Source organism: Hyla sarda, chromosome 4 (genome assembly GCF_029499605.1).
Source record: "Hyla sarda isolate aHylSar1 chromosome 4, aHylSar1.hap1, whole genome shotgun sequence".
Classification (NCBI taxonomy): domain Eukaryota; kingdom Metazoa; phylum Chordata; class Amphibia; order Anura; family Hylidae; genus Hyla; species Hyla sarda.
In genome coordinates, this window is record NC_079192.1 from 131,513,272 (window position 1) to 131,540,721 (window position 27,450).

The 27,450-nt window shown below is 41.8% G+C and overlaps 1 protein-coding gene across 5 annotated transcripts in view; it reads right to left on the reverse strand.

The window, feature by feature from the left end:
- ADAMTSL3 (ADAMTS like 3) overlaps positions 1-27,450 on the reverse strand; it is a 516,054-nt gene that overhangs the window by 395,440 nt on the left and 93,164 nt on the right. For all 5 annotated transcript variants that reach the window (XM_056572133.1, XM_056572130.1, XM_056572132.1 and 2 more), the window contains exon 3: positions 3,867-3,986. In XM_056572133.1, the coding sequence (XP_056428108.1) occupies positions 3,867-3,986 (120 nt within the window). The remainder of the gene's footprint in view (positions 1-3,866; positions 3,987-27,450) is intronic.

Sequence of the window (27,450 nt, forward strand, 5' to 3'; positions counted from 1 at the left end):
TTTCTGGTCTGATTAAACTTTTCTGACCTCAGTTCTAAACGTCATATCTGGAGGAAACCAAACCCTGCTTATGACCTGCCCAATACATCCCTATAGTGTAGCATGGTAGCAGCAGCATCATGCTGTAGGGGTGTTTTTAGAAAATGGGACAGGGAGATTGGTCAGGGTGGAGAGAAAGCTGAATGGAGCAAAGTACGGAGATGAAAACCTGATCCAGAATGTTCAAGAAAGTGACTCTAAGCACACAGCCAAGACAACACAGGAGCGGCTAAGGGACAACTCTGAAGTGGCCTAGCCAGAGCCCTGTCTTGAACCCCATCAACCATTTCTGTAGAGACCTGACAATGGCTTCCATCGCCAAGTCCCCATCCAACTTGACAGAGCTTGAGAGGATCTGCAGAGAAGAATTGCAACAAACCCCCAAATCCAGTTGTGTAAACCTTATGGCATCGTACCCGCTGCCAAAGATGCTTCAGCTAAGTACACTTTTTGTTCTATTTTACATAAAGCTCTTTCTTATTTTATGTTGCATTTTGGGAGCTTTGAGATAAACTACAAAATTTCAAGTTTTCCATACTGTTATGGCCTCAAGTTATAATAATTCTCCTGAAAACAGCTATTATTGTAACTTGAGGAAACTACAATAAGTAAATGCATTAGACATATAAAGGAGGGCTATTTAACATTCAAGAAGGGAAATATAAGGAAGATAATAGATATATTTCTCTAGTGACAGTTTCCAGTAGTCACAAATTGTAACACAGGGCATATTTATTTTTTATTTCAATTGCTTTCATAGCACCAACATATTCTTAAAGGAAAACTGTCAGCTTAACTATACAGCTAAATATATACCAAAGGGGAACAAATATAAAGGATTAAAACTAAATCCTACATGGCTGACAAATGATGTTAAAAGAGCAATAAACAACAAAAAAATTGCCTTAAAAAAATTCAAATCTGATGGGTCAGCGATAACATTTAAACAGTACAAAGAGCTTAATAAAATCTGTAAAAATTTAATAAAAACAGCAAAAATTCAAAACGAGAGACAGGTGGCCAAAGAAAGCAAAACTAATCCTAAATATTTTTTTAGATATATAAATACAAAAAAAACAAGGACAGAGCATGTAGGACCCCTTGATAATGATAATGGGGAGGTTGTCACAGGCGATCAAGAGAAAGCGGAGCTACTGAATGGGTTCTTTAGTTCTGTATACACTATGGAAAAAGGAGCTGACATTGGCCAGGTCAGTGCTGGTAACGCATCATGTAATGTACTGAACTGGCTTAATGTAGAGATGGTACAAGGTAAGTTAAGTGATATAAATGTAAGCAAATCTCCAGGGCCAGATGGATTGCACCCAAGAGTTCTTAGAGAGGTAAGTTCAGTAATATCTGTACCCCTGTTCATGATATTTAGAGATTCTCTGGTGTCTGGTATTGTGCCAAGGGACTGGCGCAAGGCGAATGTGGTGCCAATCTTCAAAAAGGGCTCTAGGTCTTCCCCAGGAAACTATAGACCGGTAAGTTTAACGTGCATTGTGGGTAAATTGTTTGAAGGACTTATAAGGGATTACATACAGGAATACATAGGGGATAATTGTATTATAAGTGATAACCAGCATGGGTTTACTAAGGATAGAAGTTGTCAAACCAATCTAATTTGCTTTTATGAAGAGGTGAGTAGAAGCCTTGACAGAGGAATGGCTGTGGATATAGTGTTTCTGGATTTTGCTAAAGCGTTTGATACTGTCCCTCACAGACGTCTGACAGGTAAGTTAAGGTCTTTGGGTTTGGAAATTTTAGTTTGTAACTGGATTGAACACTGGCTCATGGATCGTACCCAGAGAGTGGTGGTCAATGATTCATACTCTGATTGGTCCCCGGTTATTAGTGGTGTACCCCAAGGTTCAGTACTGGGCCCGCTGTTGTTTAATTTATTTATCAATGATATAGAGGATGGTATTAACAGCTCTGTTTCTATCTTTGCAGATGACACCAAGCTTTGTAGCACGGTACAGTCTATAGAGGATGTGCATAAGTTACAGGATGACTTGGATAGACTAAGTGTCTGGGCATCCACTTGGCAAATGAGGTTCAATGTGGATAAATGTAAAGTTATGCATCTGGGTACTAATAACCTGCATGCATCGTATGTCTTAGGGGGGATTAAACTGTCAGAGTCACTGGTAGAGAAGGATCTGGGTGTACTTGTAGATCACAGACTACAGAATAGCATGCAATGTCAGGCTGCTGCTTCCAAAGCCGGCAGGATATTGTCATGTATCAAAAGAGGCATGGACTCAAGGGACAGGGACATAATACTCCCCCTTTATAAAGCATTGGTACGGCCTCACCTGGAATATGCTGTTCAGTTTTGGGCACCTGTCCATAAAAGGGACACTGCGGAGTTGGAAAGGGTGCAGAGACGTGCGACTAAACTAATATGGGGCATGGAACATCTTAGCTATGAGGAGCGATTAAAGGAGTTACAATTGTTTAGTCTTGAGAAGAGACGTTTAAGGGGGGATATGATAAACGTATATAAGTATATTAATGGCCCATACAAAAAATATGGAGAAAAACTGTTCCAGTTTAAACCCTCCCAAAGGACGAGGGGGCACTCCCTCCGTCTGGAGAAGAAAAAGTTTAGTCTCAAGGGGCGACACGCCTTCTTTACCATGAGAACTGTGAATTTATGGAACGGTCTACCTCAGGAACTGGTCACAGAAGGAACAATTAACAGCTTTAAAACAGGATTAGATACATTCCTGGAACAAAATAACATTAATGCTTATGAAGAAATATAAAATCCCATCCCTTCCCCAATATCGCGCCACACCCCTACCCCTTAATTCCCTGGTTGAACTTGATGGACATATGTCTTTTTTCGACCGTACTAACTATGTAACTATGTAGCTTGCTCCCCTCGCACTAACCAGTGGTACTGGCTGGTAGTGTGGGGGACACTGATCAGTTTGATGCTTACCATGCCCGGATCTGCCCCGCTGTTCGGCCGTAATGTTCGATTTTTGATATATGCTAATGAGGTGCTAACTTGCACCGGCCAGGCTAACTGGCACTCTGACATCAGTGCCGCAGCACCGCCCAGCTCATCAATATTCCTCCCCTCCCTCTTATCCCCGCTCTGTAATGAAGAGAGACGGAGGAATATTGATGAGCTGTGCGGCGCTGCGGCCAGCGGCACTGACGCCAGAGTGCCAGTTAGCCCAGCTGGTGCCAGGTAGCACCTCATTAGCATATACCCAAAATCGAGGATTACGGCTGAACGGCGCGGCATATCCGGGCACGGTAAGCATCAAACTGATCAGCGTCCGCCGCACTACCAACCAGTACCGCTGTTTAGTGCGGGTGGAGCAAGCTGACAGTTTTTCTTTAACAGCTGCCCAGATATATTGTTATCACTCATACGTTTCTGTCTCAATTGACCTCACACACTTGGACAGGTTTACCTAAAGTATCAGAACAGTATGTTCTTAGAAGAAATCCACACTGGAAGAACAATAAAACTCCATACAGATGTTGCCCTCCCAAGACAAGTGTACTAACCAGTGAGCCACAGCGCTGCTACACATTATGATAACACTGCTCTACTAGGTTGAGTGGTATTTACAATAATGTCTCACTTTTTATTAATTACATTTCAGAATATAACTGAATGTCTAGAAAACTATTTCAGTCATTCCAAGGTGAACCAGCCTAACTTTAGACAGACATTTTCTAGACAAACACTATCTGATAGTAATTATAATGTTATGACTGCATGCATACATGATGTCATAAAGCAAGAGGAATGGATTTCTCATATGAACATTTAAAAAGGAAAAAAAACATTGACTCACTTGATCATCATAGCGGTAAGTAAGGAACTGCTCTCCTGTAGTATCTTCCAGGAAACTTCCTTGTGGAGAAAGTGCAAACTCAGGAAGAAAGTATGCTCCTTGCTCCTGTTCAGCTGCAGCCTGCATAAAGAGATGAAAGATGATAGTTTCACTGGCAGCAATAGTTATCCAAAAAAAGGTTTTATATATCATGGAGGTCAGACCATGGGGCTTGTGGAGAGCAGCTCAGCCTTGGTTAGTCCTATTTCTATTTGGTAAGTAAGGAAGAAGTCCAGCACTCACCAAAGGCTGCAGTAAAGGTAGATCTTTTATTCACGTCTTTTATTCACATGACATGTTTTGGCAGGATTTGGCAGGATGCCGAATTGCGTCCTATTTCCTGTAATTCCTGACATGTGAATAAAAGATCTACCTTTACTGCAGTCTTTGGTGAGTGCTGGACCTCTTCCTTACTTTCTATTAGTGCGACATTGCCAGGCACACCACCACTCACAACAGAAGTGCTGACCATTACCTCTTGCTATCCCTATTTGGTGGCAGGAACCTTTGCTGGGGTCCTCTCTACCGAGAAACTGCGTTGACAGCAAATGACAAAATGATTAATTGTCCCAAGGGGGTCACTGAATATGTATGGAATGGGAAACAGAGAGTGGGCCCTTCTGTTAAGGGTGGCAAAACCTGGCAATGTAATGGAAGTTTCCTCTTGTCTAGGTACGCAACTATATTTAATAAACTGCAGAAAGTTTATACTTACTCTAGCAACCTGAAGCATGATAAAAGAATTATCTGGAAATGTTTAAATACCTTTTAAATAACTGATCACTTTACATGCTGTAAGTTTTCAACATACCCATACTCTCTGTATTATTTTTAGGGGGCTGCCCCTGTGAGTTGCACATTCCTGTAGCTTGCTATGTACAGTATATCTAAATGCTACAAAGGCCAAAGGGTTAAACAGTTTTAGTAATTACATTTATTTCTTTTGCTTTTTAAATCATAAAATACATTCATTTCTTCAGATAACAAATGTCCAATAATGCCCATAGCCATTAAACCCCACCATTCACCCCGCTATTAGATCAGTTCTAAATTATATTAATATCTATAAGTACCTGTGTGTCTAGAGCTCAGTTCATACAGCAAAATGTATATATTAAAGGAGAACACCTGTTACGTATAAATCTTAAAGTAAAATAATTTGCAGGAAGTTTAACATTTTAAAGTAAATCTTAAAGTAAAATAACTTGCAGGAAGTTTAAATTTAGTTTTTGTTTTCTAATAATATTTGTACAACTGCTTAATCATCCAGAAGCAGTTAAAAAAAACATCACTGAAAAAGAGTCAGTTCACTAGTTCGCTAGACTTACTATTTGGATTCATTTATAGGCCCAGATTTATCAATGTGGCTATGTAACTTTTACTAAGAAGTTTGCACTGCAGATAAGTCATGATGCTCTTCATGTCCACCATTAAGAAGACCTGTGGCCAACCCCACAAAAATGAGATTGTATCATCATTAAATAGCTTGGGCTGCCCTGATCACACACCTTTTTAGTTTCTTGGTATGCCCTTACATTCCGGAGCTATGTGGGTTTATAGTTTGTCTGACAATACAGGGAATCAGTCAGACAAACTTAATTTTAATAATATACAGGGGTTATACAGCCAGACACACCTCTCAATGTACAACACTCACACCCACTGACTGTATAATCCTGCCTATCACACTCCTATTTTTTAAATTAGGTTCATGACAAACGATATACCTTCATATCTCAGGAACAGCAGGGTGTATAAAGAAATTGTTAAAAGGTGTTTGATCAGGGCATCCTAAGCTATTTAATGACAGTAAATCTTTTTGGGTTGGCCAACGGTCTTCTTTAAAAGCTCTTTGGTAATCCCCATGTGTACTGTACCTACCATTTTCATGGTTTGTAACCAGGGCTTGGCTTTCAGAGGCACCCACGTCCCACCACGTAAATTTGATCAATGTTCTACAAGAAATTTGTGTCCATACTAGCACAACCAGCAAAGGTGAGTGTTTTTAATCTATTCACGTCACTCTGTGATTGGAGACATTTCTACACTATGAGTGTTTTTCTTTCTATTTACGTGCCATTTGTTCCTGTTTTTATTACAATGCGCAGTGACCAAACACTTTCCATTATGGGCCAGGATTGGAATCCATTAATATATGCAAAAAAAAGGGTTGGAAGTTCTAAAAAATCTGTGTAACTTTATTTCTTTTTCCATTAAAACAGCATGACAGGTACAAACATGGTGGATAGATGTATTTTGGGTCCCATGGCTTTTAGTCTCCAGAATGGCTGACAATGGGTGAAACTTCCTATCCCTTTTAAAGCAGGAAGAATTCATATGCTGCTTTTTAAGAGAAATAATAGGCAAATATATATACAGTTAATAGTGTTTTATAACTATTTTGTAGACAATACTGCCAGTCTGAGGCCTTGCAATAAACAGCATGTGTTATCCATCTGTAAAAACCTTGAATTCAAAATATTAACTCAACATAATTCAGTCATTAAAATGTCCAAGAAACAAATGGAGAAGCAGAGATATGTGGCAATATGAGTCATCAGTGATGTATTCTTAAAACAACATTTTTAGGTTCATATTGGGTTCATTTTTTGGTTTACAGCAACACTTTTATAATCCACCTGCTGCATACAAATATCCTAGGCATACAGTTTGTTGTTGTCACATACAAGGTAGGGATCAGTGCAGACCTGAATCTCACCTCTACCACTGTCCCTTCCTATGTGGATTATCAGCCCTTAGGCAGAGGCCCCAAAATAGGTGACGGCCCCTACACTCCCTACTGCACTGGGTGTCAGGGAAGTCAGACAATCCAGATAACACATGGGCACAAAGGTACAAAATCATAAGACAAAAAGTAAACCAGGGACAAGCCAGAGAATAAGAACCTAGAGGGGAACACAGTTAAGAGTCAGGACAAGCATGAGTCAAACCAGAAGGGTAGCATAGCACAAAGTCAGCAGGCAAAGGCAGGGTCAGGTCTCAAGCAGAAGTCAGATCAAAGCAGGTCAGGAACACAGGGAATACCGGGGTCAGGAATGCTGGTGACTGGTAGAACCTCAATCACCGGCATAGGACTAAGAGAAAAGGCATTTAAATAGGCCACTGCTGAAAGGTGTAAGTAGCAATTCTACTTTAGTTTCCCTTGAAAAAAAAAAAAAAAAAGAAAAAGCTCTTTAATGTGCTGATTCTTATTTTATGTGCTACTGAGCATATGACCACCAGCACTAGGCACTAGGTGAATGTTCCATAAATACAAGAATACTGGGGCACCATAACAAGTATGTAACAGCAATATCTAGACACAAAAGCATTTTCATTTATTTTGATTACATGACAGAATTGATAGAAACATTCCATCTATTCCAATTACGGTACTATCATTTCCGAAAAGTACAGAACCAATGTAAGTGATTCCTTGGGCACTGCCACAATGCAAATGTAAATTAGATGCATTTATTAAAGCATAAAGCGCATTTCCAGGCCTATCTTGCCTCTTCCTCAGGTATGATACAAGTGAAAAAAAACAAGGCATATGTACTTTACATCATGACTTAACAAAAAGTAGCGTCCCCTCAATATCTGTAGGCAATGTCTGTTTTTTCCTAACTCTTAGATTAAGTTCCTCATAGAGCTTTCTTTAATTTGTGTTTATATATGTATTGTATATGGTGTCCATACACCACTCAGTGCCATGCAATACAGAATGACTATGCTATATAAATAAGTGATAAAATATTATAACAGGATATGTTCACACATACTTAATCCACTGTGGATTTCATGTTGAAGTTTGATGCTGCAGATTTAATTAATACTAAAAAAAATTGCTAAAATCCACAGCATAAAATCCACAGCAATTTTGTATGGTCTATAGGGGTTTACCGCTAAAGTAAGTAATGAGTTATCATTAGGATATGCTATAATTTACTGATCGGTAGGGGTCCAACTACCAGAACCACCGCTGATGTTTGTAATAAAGGATTAACTATTGTCTCCTGTACAGTGGGTGGCCAGAACTACAAAACCAAATTCTTAGAATACATCAGAACATACCAAGATGAGAATACCCCTTTAGGGTACGTTCGCACATACATATTTCCTGCTGCAGATTTGCTGTAGCAGATTTTGCTATCCATTGAAATCTGCAGCAGATCTGCAGCAAAATTATATATGTGTGAACATGCGCACCATTAAAGACATAACTGACTCTTGATCTACTTGAAAACTAAAATAAAGTAAATTTTCATGTTGAAAAGAAAACATTAACCCAATTTTACAAAACAAAGTTTCTATACTAGTAAAAAATGTGAAAAGGCAGGACAGACAGATATTTCCTCTAGCATCTGGCAAAATAAAAAAAAAGTTAAAGGCCACATATTTAAGAGCTACTGTATTGCACAGATGCTTAAGTTTGGTCTTGTTTGATATTTCCCAAATAAATATAGTAAATGAATAACCAGGGTTTCATTCCATTGGTGTCTGCATAAATGCCGCAAACTATAAAAAAAAAAAAAAAAATAGTCAGAACCGAAATAACCTTGTAAAAATATAACATATTATTATCCAATTAATTAGAAATTACCACACATCTTTCAAAAACCATAAATCACTACACACTTCCCATATAGAACAAGGGCCCTGGATTTCCTTTCTCACACAGGTTTTATTATGTAATAAACATTTTGCCATTACATAGAAAGTGCCTATGTAACCACACAGGAAGCCCCAATGCTTAGACCGCAAACCAGTTCCCCAGAGATCGGAACAAGGGAGGTTAGTGGGTGTTTCAAGGGTTCTGGCAACATTTTACGTGTGCCTGTCTAGTTCTAGATATAGGAACATTCAGAGACTTTAGAAAAGTAAAAAATATTTGATCTTCTTAGTCCTTGGATTATTTTATTTTACAAATTTTAGCCTATTACAGTTAGTGAGCTATGTGGACTACTAGAGATGAGCGAACTTAATGAACTAATTAATGCAGGATAAGTCATCAACTGCCGAGCCGAGAAGTTTGTGACGAATCGAATTTACTGTAAGTTCGCTCATCTCTATGGACTACTATAATATACACCTGCAGACATTGATCCCTACTATTTACGGCATATGAGATCGGCGATCCAGGCTTCATCAGTGACTCGACCATCGGTGGTAGAAGGCAGATTAGGGGACCCTCCTTGTGGGGGTTCGATAAGAGCCACTGAGCTACCGGCAAAATATAAACATTTACACTTGAGACGCCTCATGACAATATTTCTTTTTGAATAAGAAAGCATATCAAATCTGCATGTTTTTGAGTTGACACCATCCAACTTTTGAGTCTCAGCAGTTCAAGCTTATGGTTGAAGGAGTCTAGCCACGTAATTAAGTTAGTCTCATTTGGGGAACTGCAGCAATGAGACCCCCCCCCCTCTCTCTCTTTGTAAATCCTGAAGATTCATGGAAATGTTGGGAGCACGAGAACATAATTTCTGTTCTGAAATAAATCAATATGTGCTTGCCACATCAGCTAAAACAGGTAAGCACAAGGCATACACAAGGACCTCTACATTATTCTCTAATAATACCCTTCTTATTTAGCCAAGCAATTCTTACTAGACAAATGTTTTGCTTGACAATGATTTTTCTTTATGAAACTGTAAAACTACCAAACAATAACATTTAAACGATAGAGCAGTGGTCTCCAACCTGTCGACCTCCAGATGTTGCAAAACTACAACTCCCAGCATGCCCGGACAGCCGCTGGCTGTCCGGGCATGCTGGGAGTTGTAGTTTTGCAACATCTGGTGGTCCGCAGGTTGAAGACCCCTGCTATAGAGTATAAACAACAAACTTTCTGGAATTTTTTTGCGGGTAGCAGCTACTGGAACAATCTGAATTGAGACGTCCTAGATAATGTTGGGAAAATAAGAGCAGCTCAGTATCATAATTTGCCAAACGCTTTCTTCCTAAAGATAAATAGTTTTTAATCTAAACATTGCAGAATGAGCAGTGCTGCTATGTGAGTGGGAGCACAAGTCAGACTAGTTCTCATGCTCATAAAATATATAACACATATCAATAGATAGAGACAGACGCCAGATAGACAATTGTATATCCACAGGCCAGAACAACTATTAAATATTCCAGTAAATGTCTGTAGATACATCATCACTGTTACCATATGTCAACACCGAGACCATCACCATAAGCATAATGGGAGATTTATCAAAACCTGTCCAGATGAAAAGTTGACCAGTTGCCCATATCGACCAATCAGATCACTTTCACTTTCACTTTTGAAAAGGCCTCTGAAAAATGAAAGAAGCAATCTGATTGGTTGCTATGGGCAACTCAGCAACTTTTCCTCTGGACAGGTTTTGATAAATCTCCCCAATGTGCCTCCTATCAACCATAGATAGAGAATTTTCAATCCTCTTTATCTAGAGCTTCCAAGAGGGAAATTACTATTCTAGAGATACCTTTAGACATATCATTTATTCTGAACTCTCATAGCAAGAAGGGGTCTTCCTGCAAGTGGATTCATTGCAACTGTCGGGGTATAAAGCAAAGCGCTTTATACACAAAGTAAGGATCAAAGAACATTTATAAATGTGATCCGACACAACTACCTGTACAGTACTACTGTACAGTAATCTCTATTTTACATGAGCTTTCAAAGGGTATTACCATCTATGTAAGGTATGTTATGGAATATCTCTCAGGTATGATGCTATAATGGTAGAGCCACACACTGTAGAAGCCGAATACGGACAAGACCACTCCGGCATGTGGTTGCCAGCGGTTGCAAGCATGGTTTTGTGTGCAGCAGCTTCCGCAACGTGTGGCTCTACCCAGTCTGTCACAGTGAGCGCTCCAGTCCCCGTCTCCGGACCGGAGCGCCCGCTTCCTCGTCCCCTCTCCTCGGGATCCCGGTGCCTCCCGCTCAGACACACTGACCGGGAGCACGGGATCCCTTGTGTCGGGGACGCGGCTACCGTGGCGGCTGGTCCCCGCTCTCACGCTGCATTCCAGTCTATCTTACCCGGCGCCTCGTTCCCTGCGCCGACACTCTCTGCTTTCCGGCACGCGCGGCCCAGCTCTCTAGGGTGCGCGCGCCACCTTCAGTAAATTTAAAGGGCCAGCGCACCATTGATTGGTGCGCTGGCTAATGACCCCTGCTCCTTCCAAATAAAAGTTGCCTGCCCCTTCCTGCCCTTGCCGGATCTTTGTGCCTTGTGCCTCTGAGAAAGCGCTCCTTGTAGCCTGTATCTCCTTGCCTGTTGCCGAACCCTTTGCTACCGTCTACTCGCCTGTGAACCCTTGCCGCCTGCCCTGACCTTTGCTACGTCCGACTACGCCTTTGCCTGCTCCCTGTGTACTTCGCCATATAAGCTGCCAGAGAGGTCGAGCCGCTATTGGGGGAACGACCTGGGGGCTACCTGCCGCAGCAAGTCCATCCCGCTTTGCAGCAAGCCCTGGTGAAGACCAGTAGTCCCTTAGACTCCGTTCCCCTGGTAGGGCCCGTGCCATCGCCTCTCTGGTCCAGAGGATCCACTACCAGTCCTGCCTGTTCGTGACACTGTCATTATCTTGGGTGTGTTTCTGGCCCAAAAGGTCCACACCACTCTGGAGAATGAAAGGACTATGGTACTTTTCAAATTTCTTCTGTAGACTGGTGCACATTCTCTAGGCAAAGAGCTGCATCACACCTCTACCAACATGTAAGGTTAAGCAAATACTTTCACTGCTCACAAAATAATACATTTTGAGCATCTTTTCTTAAAACTCTGTGGTCAATAGGTTTCATGCCTAAACACTCTGACACTATCAGTAGTGATTGGGTGGCGCCTGAAAATAGAGGGACAAATACCATTGCAAAGAGAATAGTTACAACCAGTTTCACCAAAAGTATATATCCATTGTAAAAAACATGTGAAACTGTCATAACAATACAGCAATACCCAAGCTTGTAGGGTCATACTCACCATTTTGCGTTGTGTTGGGAGCACAACATCTGTGAATACCTTGTATAAGATTCTTCAGGATTCAAAGGGGCAGCCGCTGCCTTGGCCAAATCTCTCTTGGTAAAAGAGTCTGGAATCAATAGTGATCTTCATCTAAACTGTGCCTCTGGATAGGCCCACACCTATGACTTAATATTCTCTTAATCACTACTGGTTACACTCAGTTGTCCATTTACTCCTAGGTTTCCAGGAAGGGCAACAGAGGAACAGCACAATGTAGAGTTTTAAGATAATGTCTTCCAGTACTATTATTATGGAAAATGCAAGTATTTACTAAAACATATGTCAAGACAGCTGACAAGTCCTTTTAAATATTAGCAAAAAATTTTAAATAAATCCTTTGAGGATTATAAAATTGTGCATATAAATCTTCCAATATGATAGATATCTAATACTGGGACACATAGAAGGGAACTTTTTGTTTAAGCCAGAAACTTGGAAGGATCACTGACTTAGCACAATAATGACATTTTCGCCTAACATTTAGTCAGAATGTTAAAAAATAGAACTCATATAAATAATGATAGTAATATTAGACACCCCATAACTTTTTCCAGACGCCCCTGGGGTTATGACTGATAGCGATTCTCTCATAGGAAAATAAGTTCTCAGGAAAATGATTCCAGTGGCGGTAATAAGACAGGTCACCAGGGCATTCCTGTCCTCTAACACAGTCCCTACAGTAGATAGGAGATTAAGTGAAAGAACATAGAGATCTTTGGACGTTATACATATATATTCACTAGATAAAAGCTTTGGTTTTTAACATCCTTTCAGCCATGACAAAGTGTAGACAAAACGGATGTCTACTAATACTGATGTCAAAATGAGTCAAGGTTTTCTGGTGTCCTGACTTTACATTACTAATCCTTCATCAACATAACTCAGCTTTAAGTGAACATTAGTTTATATGAAAGCGATCAAACAACCATTAATGTGCATCCAAAGCTAAAAAAAACACATAAGGTAACTATTCTGCATCCCGGAATGATTCCAGATTGTTTGGCTCTAACTAACACAATGCTACACATGTTACAGCAAGTAGTTAGGCAACACAAGCTCTAATGGGTTGACATACAGATACACTGTTGGATGTTTGGGCTGCTGCCATGAATATGACTGGCCCATCATGCTCCAAGAGTTGTAAGTATGCCCAAGTGGTTTCTGGCAGCAAGTGGATAACTGATCGTTGTTAAAAGCTGATACCCTGTTCGGAGCGCATACATACTTTCACAATGTCTATCACTGGCTACATATAATAGAATCCTTCATTGCTACATACAAGAAGTAATTGATCAAAATATGTAAAGTTAATTCCGGAAAGTAAACCTAAAAGGATTGTACAGAACAGATGATTTCCAATGTATCATTTCATGAAATAATAGACATGACCTTTTGAACTTTTTTTAGGGTTAGTTTTTACAATTATTCTTCAATTTTGCCATTTATATGGTAGTCATAGAAAATGAGCTCTGGTAATGCAGCCCTATGAGATAAGCAAATGGATTGTTTCCAGCATCACAGCATTGGGTACTGTACAAAAGGATGTGGTTACAAACAAACAGCAGTAGGTACATTCCTTCTTGTTGAACGGATGTGATTTAACTGTGAAGTGGTCAAAAATGGAACTAAGTGAAATAAAATAAAGAAACGTCATCCAAAATCCGACCGTGAAGTGAGTGACTGGAGTTTCCGAGTGATTATACAGCAGAGATGTAGCAGATCAATAACCCATCCTACAACTTCAACCCTTTAATATAAATTCACAATATTTATTAAATATCTACTATGATTTCAACTCCCTACAATGTTTATTTATTAACCATATGCTGTGATATAACTGTCTTTATTAAAGGGGTATTTCCATCTAGACATCTATTGCATATCTACAGGATATTACATTAAATGGGGTACTCCGCTTTATAAAAATTCAATGGATAGGGCATAAGTGTCTGATTGCTGGGAGGTCTGACTGCTGGGACCCCTAAGCGATCTCCTGTATGAGGTTCAGTTCTCACCTCAGTGAGGTAGGGTCTGTCGATTTTCCAAGAAAAGTGACAGCCCAACCAATCACTGGCCGTGATGGGGTACCATTGGCTGAGCGGGCTATCATCTCTGTTCTCCGCCAGTGCATCTCTGAAGGGGGGCCAGAGCATGAAGAAGTAACTGCAGACCCTATATTCCTGAGAGGAGAGTTGGTGCTTGTACAGGAGATTGCTTGGGACTCTTGGGACCCCCGGCCCCAGGAGCAAACACTCATCACCTATATTTGGATAAAGAATATGTTTTTTTATAAAGTGGATTACTTCATTAATATCTGACAGATGTGGGTCCTACCTCTAGGGCCTGCACCTATCTCAAGATCGAGGATGTCTAAGTCATCTTCAGCTTTTTTGCAGCTGCCAGAATTGATGCAGAAGCCAAAAAACAGCCAAATGTGCTACTTTAGGCAGTTTATATAACTTCAATTGGCTTCAATTGGAATTGTGTAAACAGAGAAGCATCACAAGCCGTGCTGGTCATGTAGCTGAGAAGTAAATGTAGGTCAGCATTGCGGACATTGCTACACTTTTTACGTACAGCAATTCCCATTAGCGTCAATGACAGTTACAGAAACTGTTAAAAACACAGCTTGGTTGTTTTTGGCTTCCCAACCACCTCCAGCCACCATCAACAGGCAAGAAGTGGCCAGGGGTGGGTCCCAGAGAACGGGACTGTGTCTGTTAGACAGTTATGTCATATTCTGTGGATATGTCATTGATGTCCTAATGGAAATACCCCTTTACACTTGTGGAAATATTTCACATCACTTTTCTTTAACATGTACTATGACTTTGTTATCTTTATTTTGTCTGTGGAATACACTTGATTATTCAGGTTCTGTAACATAACTGTGAGAATAAGTGCTGTTTCCAGTGCAGTGACATGCAAGTATATTAGGTACAGCGGTTGCAATTGCATAAAGGAACTGGTGCATGAGGACACAGGAAGATACTGTTCTTGTAAAGAGAGACAGTCTTCTCTGCCTAGCAAATTGCATGCTTTTAGCCAAGTGATATCTTTTTTGGGGGCCATGCACTAGTTAGCAAGGACTGTTGTGACAATAACTGGCTAGAGTTAATGGGTCCTATAAACCCCAGTGGGGACACAGCTTCCTTTAATATATTAGTATTTTGTATAGCTTATTTTATATAGCTGGCTACATCTTGTCAGTAATGATGACATAAATGATAGCTTATCAATGTGAGTAATGACAAGGTTAATATTACCCAGGCAGTGCGCATTCAGCAACATGGTTTTATAGGGTTGATGGGAATTCTCAACACCTGTGGATTCCAATCTGTTTTCATTCTGCACAACCACAAGAAAGAGAAACACAATTTCCCATTTCCCATACCACTTAATATTTTCTTTTTTTATGTTCATATCATAACTGAAATACCAAGCTTCCTTCCATCTGTTTTTACTTAGTTAATGCAAAGCAATGTATTTCTTAAATCAGTTTTTCAGGAATGCATTGGCTTAGAATGGAAGCATGGGAAGAACTGTCCACTTACCTAAGTTGAAAAAGGCCACAGATATTAACAACTGAGTGACCAGTGATGTTAATCAATAGTGACCAGACAGTTTTTTTTTTTTTTTTAAATCTTTCCTCACTGCATTCCAAGAGCCCTCACAGATGTATCGGGAGGCTGTATTGCAGCTTTCAATGTTGCAATATTGGGATACTTAAAAAAAAATGTGATTGCTTTTTACATAGCTTTTTTGGGGGGTAGATAAAGCAGCAGCAACTTTAACCATCAAACAAAGAAGCTTTATTTAAATGTAAAGTAAGTCACATACAGAATATGCATAGTAAGTAACTAAACAGGGTCTGTCAACCCATGGAGAACTAAACAACCAGGCATACCTAATCAGTAGGTAAGAAATAGCTCACAGAAATCATAATACAAATGACATACATGGTTTGGTACGGTGCCAAAATAACATAGGAAGCCATATGTAACATTAAAGTAGAAAAAAACACACCCAAGGATAATATATGTGTACAATGTACAATCAATACAGAGAGAAGCAATGGCTCATATCGGGGCGATATGATGATGAGAGCCAAGGTTCCCATACCAAATTAAAGCGATCCATCTGATCCTCCCTTATGGCTGACAATTTTTCATTCAACATAATGGTAATAATCCGCTCTACCACTCTCTGAAGATTCAAATCAGGGTTTCTCCATTGGGAGGATATATGGATACAGGATGCTTACAGGACAAACTGAAATAATTTGAAAATATGAAGGCAATCTAGGTACATGGCAAGGAAGAATTGAGGAGAGTAAAGGTGCTGAACTGAGGTGGGAACCTTACAGTACATGGCTTCCAATTCGGAGGCATTGATGCAAAGACCGGAGACCCCTGCAAAGTTGTCCTATATGTGCCCAAGATTGGGTAAAGAGGTAGGTGGTGCCGTGAGAGTGAGTAGAAAATCATCAGCAAATAAATTGCATTTGTAGCCGTTCTCACCCACTCTCACCCCCATTACATCCGGATTATTCCCAATCTGTGCCGCTAGCGGCTCCATCATAATCAAACAAAGCCGGTGAAAGCGGGCAGCCCTGATACAAAGCGGTTGAGGCATGGTAGATGGTAATGATAAGCTTTCGGGGTGGAGTATAGTTGCTGTAGTATTCTTTTTTCTTTCTTTTTTTAAAACATATTTTATTAAATTGTTTTTAGCAGAAAAACAAAGAAATAAACAAACATAACAGTCTCGTCAGTGAGATGTAAAACAGGAAAATGAAGGCAAGGCATACAAAGTCAATCATCTGCCCATACAAAGACCTATGGAACACGTCAGTAAAAGCTTGCTTGATAGCAAACACAAAAATTTAAAAAGTCACATAAATAGAAAAGCACACTGTTGGTAAAAGTGAAAGTAAAAAATGTGCAAGTTACCAGCGTTCAACGCTTGGGATGATGTAAGGCCCGTAATGTATCTCCCAGAGCACCCTAACAATACCATTCTGTGTGACTAAAGGGTCTCACTATGTCCTCTATTTCTGATTCTGTATATTTATGGGAAAAAAATTGTGTGCGTGTCGTCTTGTGCCGTTCTGTATCTAACCTATCGACATTACAAAATAGTTTGAGTTGAGTGAGTAGCATAGCAGAGGGGAAAGTGTCGGATGAACGAATAGAATTAAATAGAGTGGTAAGGTGGGGTATTAGTAATGTAGCAAATTTTTTATAATAGGCTGCTGTAAACCTGTCCAGGTCAGGAGACTTTCCATTTTTGAGACAAGCAATTGCAATCTCCACCTCTTTAGGTGGGAGAGGGACATTACTGACTTCTAAGGCATCGGGTTCTAGTGTGGGTAGTGTGAGAGATGAGAGGAAAGCATAGCTGAAAGTGATGGGGGCCAGGGAGGTGCTGAGTATAAGGCAGAGTAAAAAAAATAAAAAGCATCATAGACTCGGTCCGGGTTAGAAGTGCATACACCAGGGCGAAGCTGGAGAGTGTGCACTCTATTAAAGCATGCCGTATTACGTAGCATAGATGCCAGCAGACGATCCGGTTTATTGGCATATATGACGATAATAGGTGGCGTTAGTCCATCGTATCGCCTTTTCAACAGAATGCAAAAGAATTGCGTCCAACTGTGCCCTGGTGTCACAAACAGATTTGTAGAGATAAAGAGAGGGGGATTGTTGGTGTGCGAGCATCAGTCTAGCTAACTTGGTCTCAACAGCAGCTCTAGTTGCATCACGGTCTTTATTAACCCCTGAGGCAATAGAAATAATACGATCCCTCATAAAAGATTTTTGGGTTAACCATACCCAACTAGGGGTACTATTAGGACAGTTATGAGTAGTAAAATAAGACAAAAGGTCAGCTCCAATTAGGACTTAACACGTGGCATAGTGAGTAGGGTTTTGTTTAGACTCCATCTAAAGTGGAACGTGGCGCAGCAGCAACTTTAGCATTGTTATTTATTTATTCATTCATTCATTCCTTCACAGCATTCAAAATGCTGATAAGTAACTGAATTTTGTTCTTTGGATCAATACAGTAATGATTCAGGGGTGTGGAAATAAAAAAAAAAAAACTACTTGTCCAAGGGACTAAAGCGGAACACAATCTACTTGTCCCTCAAGAAAATCCACTTGTCCTGGTAGATAAAATAATTGCAACCAAAATAGTCTGATCCCCCCACTAGACCACCAGGGATGGATATAAGATCCCTTTAGACACTGCTGTCAACTTAGACAGCGGAGATCTAATGGTTTAATAGCGGCCATGGTGATCGCAGCATGCCGGGCTATTAGCGGCAGGAGAGCTGTAGCTCCTTTTACACCCGAGCCAAGCCCAGAAAAGTATAGATGTAACTTTTTGATCACCTTATGAAAAAATTCTCATATGAAGTGACCAAAAATTGGCAATTCTGGACTATTCTTTTACATTTACACCGTTCACCGTACGGTTTAATTAACATTATATTTTAATAGCCTGGACATTTCCACATGCAGCGATGCCACTTATGTTTATTTTTGTGCATTATTTTTATTTAAAGAAAATTGGAAACTTTTATTATGAAAGGGGCTTATTCAAATATATACGCACTTTTGAAAATATTTTAATCACAATTTTTCAGTCTTCATAGGGACTTATGTGTTACTGGGGGGGGGTTCTGCTTCTCCAGTTTGTGTGGTGCATTTTGTGTCAGAAAATGCTGGAAGTTGCATTTAGTTACTAGATAACTACAACTCCCAGCATGCCCTGATACAGCCTATGGTTGTGTGGGTGTTGCAGCATGTGTCACTGTATAGTAGTACAGTAAAGGTTATTGTGTAACATGCTGGGAGTTGTAGTCTTGGTTCAGGTCAGCTGCAGAGCCATAGGATGTGTCAAGGAAGACTGGGAATTGCAGTTAGTAACTACAACACCCAGCATGACCTCATACAGCCTATGGCTCTGCAGTTGACCTGAACCAAAACTACAACTCTCAGCATGTTACACTTTATAGTTCTACAGTTCAGGTTATTGTGTAACATGCTGGAAGTTGTAGTTTTGGTTCGGGCGTGTTTGCGTGCATCCGTTGGGCTCTCAAGTATGAAGGGGGTTGGGATTCTGACAGTGCAATTCAGTGCGGGTGGCCAGAAACCACTAAAAATTAAATTAGATGGCACAACTGGTGGCGGCGGCAGTGCCCCCCCCCCCCCCCCACACACACACACACACATCATACATTACATACACACATCACAGATACATCATACACATATACACTCACACCATACATATACACCATACATACACCCACCGCTGCCCCCTCCACATCATACATTACATACACACATCACACAGACAGACACCATACACACATCACACATACACTCACACCACACATATACACCATACATATACACCATACATACACCCACCGCTGCCCCCTCCACATCATACATTACATACACACATCACACAGACAGACACCATACACACATCACACATACACTCACACCACACATATACACCATACATATACACCATACATACACCCACCGCTGCCCCCTCCACATCATACATTACATACACACATCACACAGACAGGACATCATACACACATCACACATACACTCACACCATACATATACACCATACATATGCACACATCATACATACACCGCTGCCCACCCCACATCATACATCACATACATACACACATTCACACATTGGAACCTTGTTAATAAACATTTTTCCTGACACCATTGTGTTTGACATCTTTGCGATCAGCGCCCACCAAAATGTTCTGTTTTTTCTACTTCCTCTTCACATCACACTTAGACAGACATCATACACTCCAGCACAGCCGGCACTTCAGGACGCATTGCTAGTATTCTCTTGTGGACCTGATGAAGGCACATGTGAGCGCCGAAACACGTTGTCCTTTAAAAACCTTTCAAAAAATTGTCCTGTGCTACCATGGCTTTTGGGGCCGTCCTTTGACAGCAGGAGCGCTCTATACAATTCCCCATCTTTATCTACCCATTCTCCGCTGTCTATTTGGAGTCCAAAGCCAGGACCTTTCTACAGTGGGCACCAGTGCATCTATCATAGGAGTGCTGCTCTCCTTGGGAGTTTAGATAGATAGATAGATAGACAGACAGAAAAATGCATAGCCTTAGCAGGTTGGTGTGAACATATTAAAATAAACTATCATCTGCTTATAGTGATACCTGGATTAAGAACAAAGTGATCTGTTCTTTGTTTTGTCCAGAGAACAGTGAGTTTACATTGTGGGGACAGTATTTTCCTGATAAACTCTCCCCGTGATGACTGTTTAAAGTACATTTTAACAAGGAGTAACACACAATCTTCTGACAAGCACATTTATCCAAATATCCATCCAAAGTATGGAAATAGTTCTAGTATCATCCACTAGCTTCCAGAAGAAAAGTGTAAGCCAACAAATTATTGGCCACAAGCAGACAAAAGTTTCAAGTCATACGGCTAAACTCCAAGAGTTAAGCAGGAGTTTAAAATATTGGGAAAGTGAGTCAGACTTCCAGTTAACCTCTGGCAAGTGAGATGCGCTGCTTACAATTGTGATGACATAAAACAGGCAAGGGGATTATTAATTGTGTATCCTGAAATATTAAAACTGTACATGATAGATCTGAAGAAATGTGTCCAACAGCAAACAGCAGGATGTTTTACTTAATCTAGTTAAGGACGGCAAAAGTTCAACCCCTTGTGTGATCTCAAAATAATAAGTACGATAGATAGATAGATAGATAGATAGATAGATATTGTGAGTCAGTGTGACAGGAATGGTAGTTGGAGATTACTATAATTCCCCAATATACCTGTTGTATGTGGATGCCAGGTCTCAGGAAGCACATATCTCACCCAGGGAAAGCTGGGTGAGATATGGGAAATCCAAAAATAATAAAATCCCTGGTAAGCTTTAGCTTCATAGGGACTTTGGTAAGTCCTGTTATCTGGCCTGTATTTTCATGTAGATTTAGTAGTGGGGCCTTTCATCCTCTTCCTGGGCAGCTTCAGGTTTTAAATGTAGTCCAGTGGTCCAGATCAGCACAGGTGCTGAAGACAGCTTGTCACTGGGTTTTAAATTAGCTGAGAGTCAGTCTGCAAATGAGGCTGGGAGGAACCTGCACCACTGATGTGAATTTAAATATGGAGATTTGCTGCCTCAATAAGAAGACATTGTGGCATGTGTGAGTAACACATGCGTTGTCTAATTTGTTAGGTTGCTGGGTGTAAGTCATCAGTATAGACAGGAAAGGGATCAGTATAGTTAGTGCTTGACAAGCAGGATTTATTTTTGTTTATACATGAGTGTGAAGGCTGTACTTGTTTTGCTACTTAAAAATAAAGACAGGAGAAGCCATGTTTAAACAATACTTCCATGTACCTGTCTCTGACTGCTATTTTGCTATATCACTGGTTCCAAGACCAAATCAATGTAATACTGAGCTGTTAGTATTCCTGGAATAAAGGCTAGAGGGGTCCATCAACGGTACATTATACAACCCAACATCATAATGCCAGGAGTAGGACCAGTGTGATTTTCCCTTGTCTCCAGATCTTTCACTATCATTGCATCTAAGACAAAAACAGGACTTCATTGCAGTTCTCCATTGCCATCTTGCATTGCACCATAATAGCCTTTAAAGGAGTTATCCAGGAAAAAACTTTTTTTTTATATATCAACTGGCTCCAGAAAGTTAAACAGATTTGTAAATGACATCTATTAAAAAATATTAATCCTTTCAGTACTTATGAGCTGCTGAAGTTGAGTTGTTCTTTTCTGTCTAAGTGCTCTCTGATGACACCTGTCACGTGAACTGTCCAGAGTAGAAGGAAATCCCCATAGCAAACCACTTCTACTCTGTGCAGTTCCCGAGACAAGCAGAGGTGTCAGCAGAGAACACTGTTGCCAGACAGAAAAGAAAAACTCAACTTCAGCAGCTGATAACTATTGGAAGGATTAAGATTTTTTTAATAGAAGTAATTTGCAAATCTTTTTAACTTTCTCGAGCCAGTTGATATATAAAAATATGTTTTTTCCTGGAATACCCCTTTAAGAGCGATGCACCTTGTGATGGTTTGTGTAGATACTCAAGGCATGTTTGACGCCCTAGGCTTCTTATGTGATGTCCAATTTGACTTGCAGTACAGAAAGGATCACTATGCACCATTCTTCTAATCTGACAATCTGTCCTTGTAGAGGTTTGCCTCTGTGCACCTCTTACTGTTAGTTGTTGGTCTCTCAACCAGTGGCACATGCAGCCTTGAACAGTACTGACACCTTGGCCTACGTGCGTAGAGATCTGCCAAACTCATGAACCAGGTTTCTCAGTTCAAGGATTCTGTCCCTTTCAGTTTGCTAAAAGTGGTGATAACTGTCAACAAACAGGAGGCATCACTAAATCATTCTGTGCTGACTTGATCGGTTTTCTGAGGTTTCATGTGGCTGAAAAAATCAGCTTTCTATCTAGCTTTTATACCACTGAAGCCCCTTCCACATGCCACAGATTGGAGCTAGGTGCTTGACAATTAGATCATCTGCAGATTTTAGCGACATCTGCTGCTTCCATGAGTTGCAAAAACGTACAACTTGTCCTTCTTTGTGTTATAATTTTAATGCTGAAGAGTATCTATTCATTTTTAGCTTCATTTTAAAGCATTGCCAAAGCCATACTAGTATATGAAAACAATGCATTTTCGCATATGGTAAAAAGCTTGGCACAAAACTTTTTAAAGGGAAACTGACAACCGGTTTACCCGTACAAAACCCAATACACAGGGTTACAGTGCAGGTTACCTGGATTAAAATGATGTGTAACTCGGATCAGCAGTTGGTTTCCAGAGACAGACCCGTTAATAGCTGGTAATGCTAATATGTTAATTGTCGGCTAAGAACAATGGAAGAGGGAGACAGCTGGAGGCAGGGATTCTAGATATGCAATAACCTCTATTGCACAAACTTAATAATGGGTCTAACATGCTAAAGGATAAAGTGGCACTACTGCTATACAGCAGACAGGATAACAGAGCCCATGTACTTGTCACGATTCGGCTGGCTGGAGGTGGATCCTCTGTGCCAGAGAGGGATTGGCGTGGACCGTGTCGGTGGACCGGTTCTAAGTTGCTACTGGTTTTCACCAGAGCCCGCCGCAAAGCGGGATGGTCTTGCAGCGGCGGTAGCAACCAGGTCGTATCCACCGGCAACGGCTCAACCTCTCTGACTGCTGAGATAAGCGCGGTACAAGGGAGCAGACAAGAGCAGGGTCGGACGTAGCAGAAGGTCGGGGCAGACGGCAAGGTTCGTAGTCAAAGAGGATAGCAGGAGATCTGGAACACAGGCTTTGGACAACACTAAATGCTTTCACTGGCACAAGGTAACAAGATCCGGCAAGGAAGTGCAGGGGAAGTGAGGTAATATAGCCAGGGAGCAGGTGGAAGCTAATTAGGCTGATTGGGCCAGGCACCAATCATTCGTGCACTGGCCCTTTAAATCTCAGGGAGCCGCGCGCGCCAGAACATGACAGCCGGGGACCGGGACGGGTAAGTGACTTGGGATGCGATTCGCGAGCAGGCGCGTCCCGCTATGCGAATCGCATCCCCGCCGGCAATGTCAGTGCAGCGCTCCCGGTCAGCGGGTCTGACCGGGGCGCTGCAGAGAGTGAGACGCTGCGAGCGCTCCGGGGAGGAGCAGGGACCCGGAGCGCTCGGCGTAACAGTACTTCTATCACTGTGGGAGACCAAAGTCCTAAGTCAGCGGATCCAGCGGTGCTGGGAACCAGAAAAATCCATGTCACTGATATATTCTAGCAAAGAATAACACGGTAACCTGCACTCACCGTAAGACTTTAGCCAGACAACTCCGCTTCAGCTACTTCTACAGACCCGGTACCAGACTTGCTGCAGTGTACTCAGAGGCCGGAAGAAGCGCAAAGAGCAAAACTGTCGGCAGTCACCTCTGAGCACCCTGCAGCAAGTCTGGTACCGGGTCTGTAGAAATAGCTGAAGAGGAGTCGTCTGGCTAAAGTCTTATGGTGAGGGCGGGTTACCGTGGTTTTATTTTTTTTCGCTAGATTTAATATTGGGTCTATCTCCAGAACTGGACCACGGATGCTGAGATAGATCTTATTTTAATTTGGTTCCCCTGTGTATAGGGTTTTTCTTTAAAATTATCAGACAAACCTTTTAAAAGCTAGTCTTGCATATTCCAGGATGTCCTGCTCTCAAGGAAGAATGACCCCATTTCAGGACCTCCAAGATTGCTGAATCTCGGCAGGTGCTGCAGGAATCAAACAGTCAGGAGGAATAATATGCCTAGGCGGGAAGTCCAAATTAATGACGTCAGAGGACCTGGATCATCAGCCCTGATGTTCTTGTCTGCTGGACGGAAGTGAATGAAGAAGTTGAACCTAAAAAAGAATAGTGACCACCTTGCCTGGCGGGGGTTCAAATGCTGAGTAGACTGAAGGTATAGAAGATTTTTATGGTCAGAGTAGATGCTGACTGGATGAGAAGAACCTTCCAATAAATGTTGCCATTGCTCCAAAGCTAGCTTGATAGCGAGGAGTTCACGATCACCAATGGAGTAATTCCTCTCAGCAGGAGAGAAGGTTTTGGAGAAGAACCCACAAGTAACAGTCTTGCCCTTGGCGTTTTTCATAGTAAGAACAGCACCCGCTCCAATAGATGAGGCATCAACCTCCAAAGCAAAGGGCCTCTCTGGATCAGGTCTTGTAAGCACGGGAGCAAATGCAGACTTTAAATGGGAGAAGGCCTCTTCAGCCTCTTGAGGCCAAGACTTAGGAACCAAGGATGAAAAATGTGGGATACATTGACGATAATAGTTTGCAAACCCCAGAAAGTGTTGAATAGCACGTAGGCCTGAAGGATGAGGCCATTCCAATACTGCAGACAATTTATCTGGATCCATCTGCAGGCCCTGATGAGAAACAATGTAGCGAAAAAACGAACAGGCATTTCTCCAGTTTGGCGTAGAGCTGATTCTTCCGTAGTCAATGAATAACCAGACAAACATGAGTACGATGCTCCTCTAAGTTGGAAGAGAAGATCTGGATGTCATCTAGGTATACGACAACACAGGTGTAGAAGAAGATCACGGAAAATATTATTGACAAACTCTTGAAAAAGGGCTGGAGCATTGTAGAGACCAAATGGCATTACAAGATACTCAAAATGTCTGTCACGAGTATTGAAGGCCGTTTTCCACTCATCTCCCTTGTAGATACGAATGAGGTTATATGCACCACGTAAGTCCAATTTGGAGAAGACCTTGGCACCACGTAGACGGTCAAAAAGTTCTGAGATAAGAGGTAGAGGGTAACTGTTCTTGACCGTGATTTTGTTAAGTCCCCTGTAGTCAATGCATGGACAGAGTGAGTAATTCTTCTTCCCTACAAATAAGAAACCAGCTCCAGCAGGAGAAGAGGACTTACGGATAAATCCCTTTAGGAGATTCTCCTGGATATACTCAGCTATGGCTTTGGTCTCAGGAACTGATAGAGGGTACATCCTTCCACAAGTAGGAGTGGTACCAGGCAGAAGATCAATAGGGCAGTCATATGGACGATGTGGAGGCAGAGGCTCAGCCTGTTTCTTGCAGAAAACGTCAGAGAAATCTTGGTAAGGTGGTGGCAGACCAGGCAAAGGAGGAAGGCGAGAAACAACTTTACGCAGAACTGGTTGGAGGCAAAGATTTTGACAGGATTGTCCCCAACGAATAATCTCTCCAGTTCTCCAATCCAGTTGCAGAGAATGGTGTTGCAGCCAAGGAAGGCCAAGAAGAATCTCTGAAGTACAGTGAGGCAGAACATAAAATGTAATCTTTTCTTTATACAATACTCCCCATTGCATGACGAGAGATTCTGTATGGAAGTGAACCATACAGTACAGATTTTGTCCATTAACAGAGGAGATGAACAAGGGCTTGGCAAGGCTAGTGACAGGAAGATCATACTTGTGGACGAAAGAAGCATCAATAAAGTCACCTGCTGATCCTGAATCCAAAAATGCTGTAGCACTGAAGGAAAACTTGGCAGAAGCGAAGACTTGTACTGAAATAGTTAAGCGAGGAGACGTGGTATTCACACCTAGGGACGCCTCTCCTACGTACCCTAGGTGCAAGCATTTTCCCGGATACTGTGGACGAACAGAACAGTCTTTGAGGAAGTGTTCAGGGCTAGCACAATACAATCACAAATTCTCACTGCGTTGTCGTGATCTCTCCTGTTGCGTAAGACGGAAACGACCCACTTGCCCTCTTCGGCATGAGGCACAGGAAACTGTAGAGGTGAACGTTGAAACACGGGTGCCAGGTGAGAATATCTGTGTTCGGGCAGGTGCCATCTCTAAGCACAATTCTTCCTGCCTCTCAGCAAAACGCACATCAATATGTTTGGCCAGGTGGATACGTTTAGTCAGAGAAGATGGATGATTACGTGCAGCAAGGGCATCTAGCTAGTCCTTTTTTGAATGTGGCACACAAGGCCTCATCATTCTATGCCAGTTCTGAGACTAGAGTGCAGAATTGAACTGCGTAGTCACCAACAGAAGAATTCCCTTGACAGAGGTTCAGCAAAGCCGACTCAGCAGAAGAGGCACATGTGGGTTCCTCAAAAGACACATCGAAATTCTGCCAAAAAAGCCGTTAAGTTGGAAGCTACTGGATCACCGCAGTCCCAAAGGGGTGTAGCCCAGGCCAGGGCTTTGCCGGACAGTAGGCTAATGACAAAGGCCACCTTCGCATGTTCTGTCAGAAACTGTTCAGACATGAGCTCTAAGTGCATTGAGCACTGTGTAACGAAGCCTCTGCATGACTTCCCATCATACTTAGAAGGTAAAGGCAGGCGCAGCTGGGAGCCAGAAGACACTGCAGGAGCTGGAGGTGGGAGTGGGCCAGGTTGCGGTACCTGCTGCTGTTGCAAGGCAAAAAGCTTTTGCATCATAGCTAAAAGTTAAGAAAGTTGCTGCGCCTGTCAGGACAACTGCTGTGACTGACGTACCATAACGGAGGGAAGATCTGCGACTTCATGCAGGAGTACCTTAGTGGGATCTATGGCCAGATCTTACTGTAACACTTACGTTTCAGATGACAGAAACCCCGGTGGATGTGGATCCGCTGGAACTGTACGGCAGATGACTCGGACCGTACCAGGGAGCGGAGTCTAAGGTGCCGCTGGTTTTCACCAGAGCCCGCCGCAAAGCAGGATGGACTTTCTGCGGCAAGCGGCACCCAGGTTGCTACCCCTGGCACGGCTCGACCACACAGGCGGCTGAGGAGATGCAAGGCGCAGGAGAGATAAGGAAGCTCGTAGTCTCGATAGCAGAAGGTCAGGGCAGGCGGCACGGTTGTGTAGTCAGGAAGTAGCAGGAGGTCAATAGACAGGCGGCAGAGAAGCAAGGTCGGGTCACAAAGCGAAGGATTAGATACACGGCAAGGCAGAAACAGGAATGCT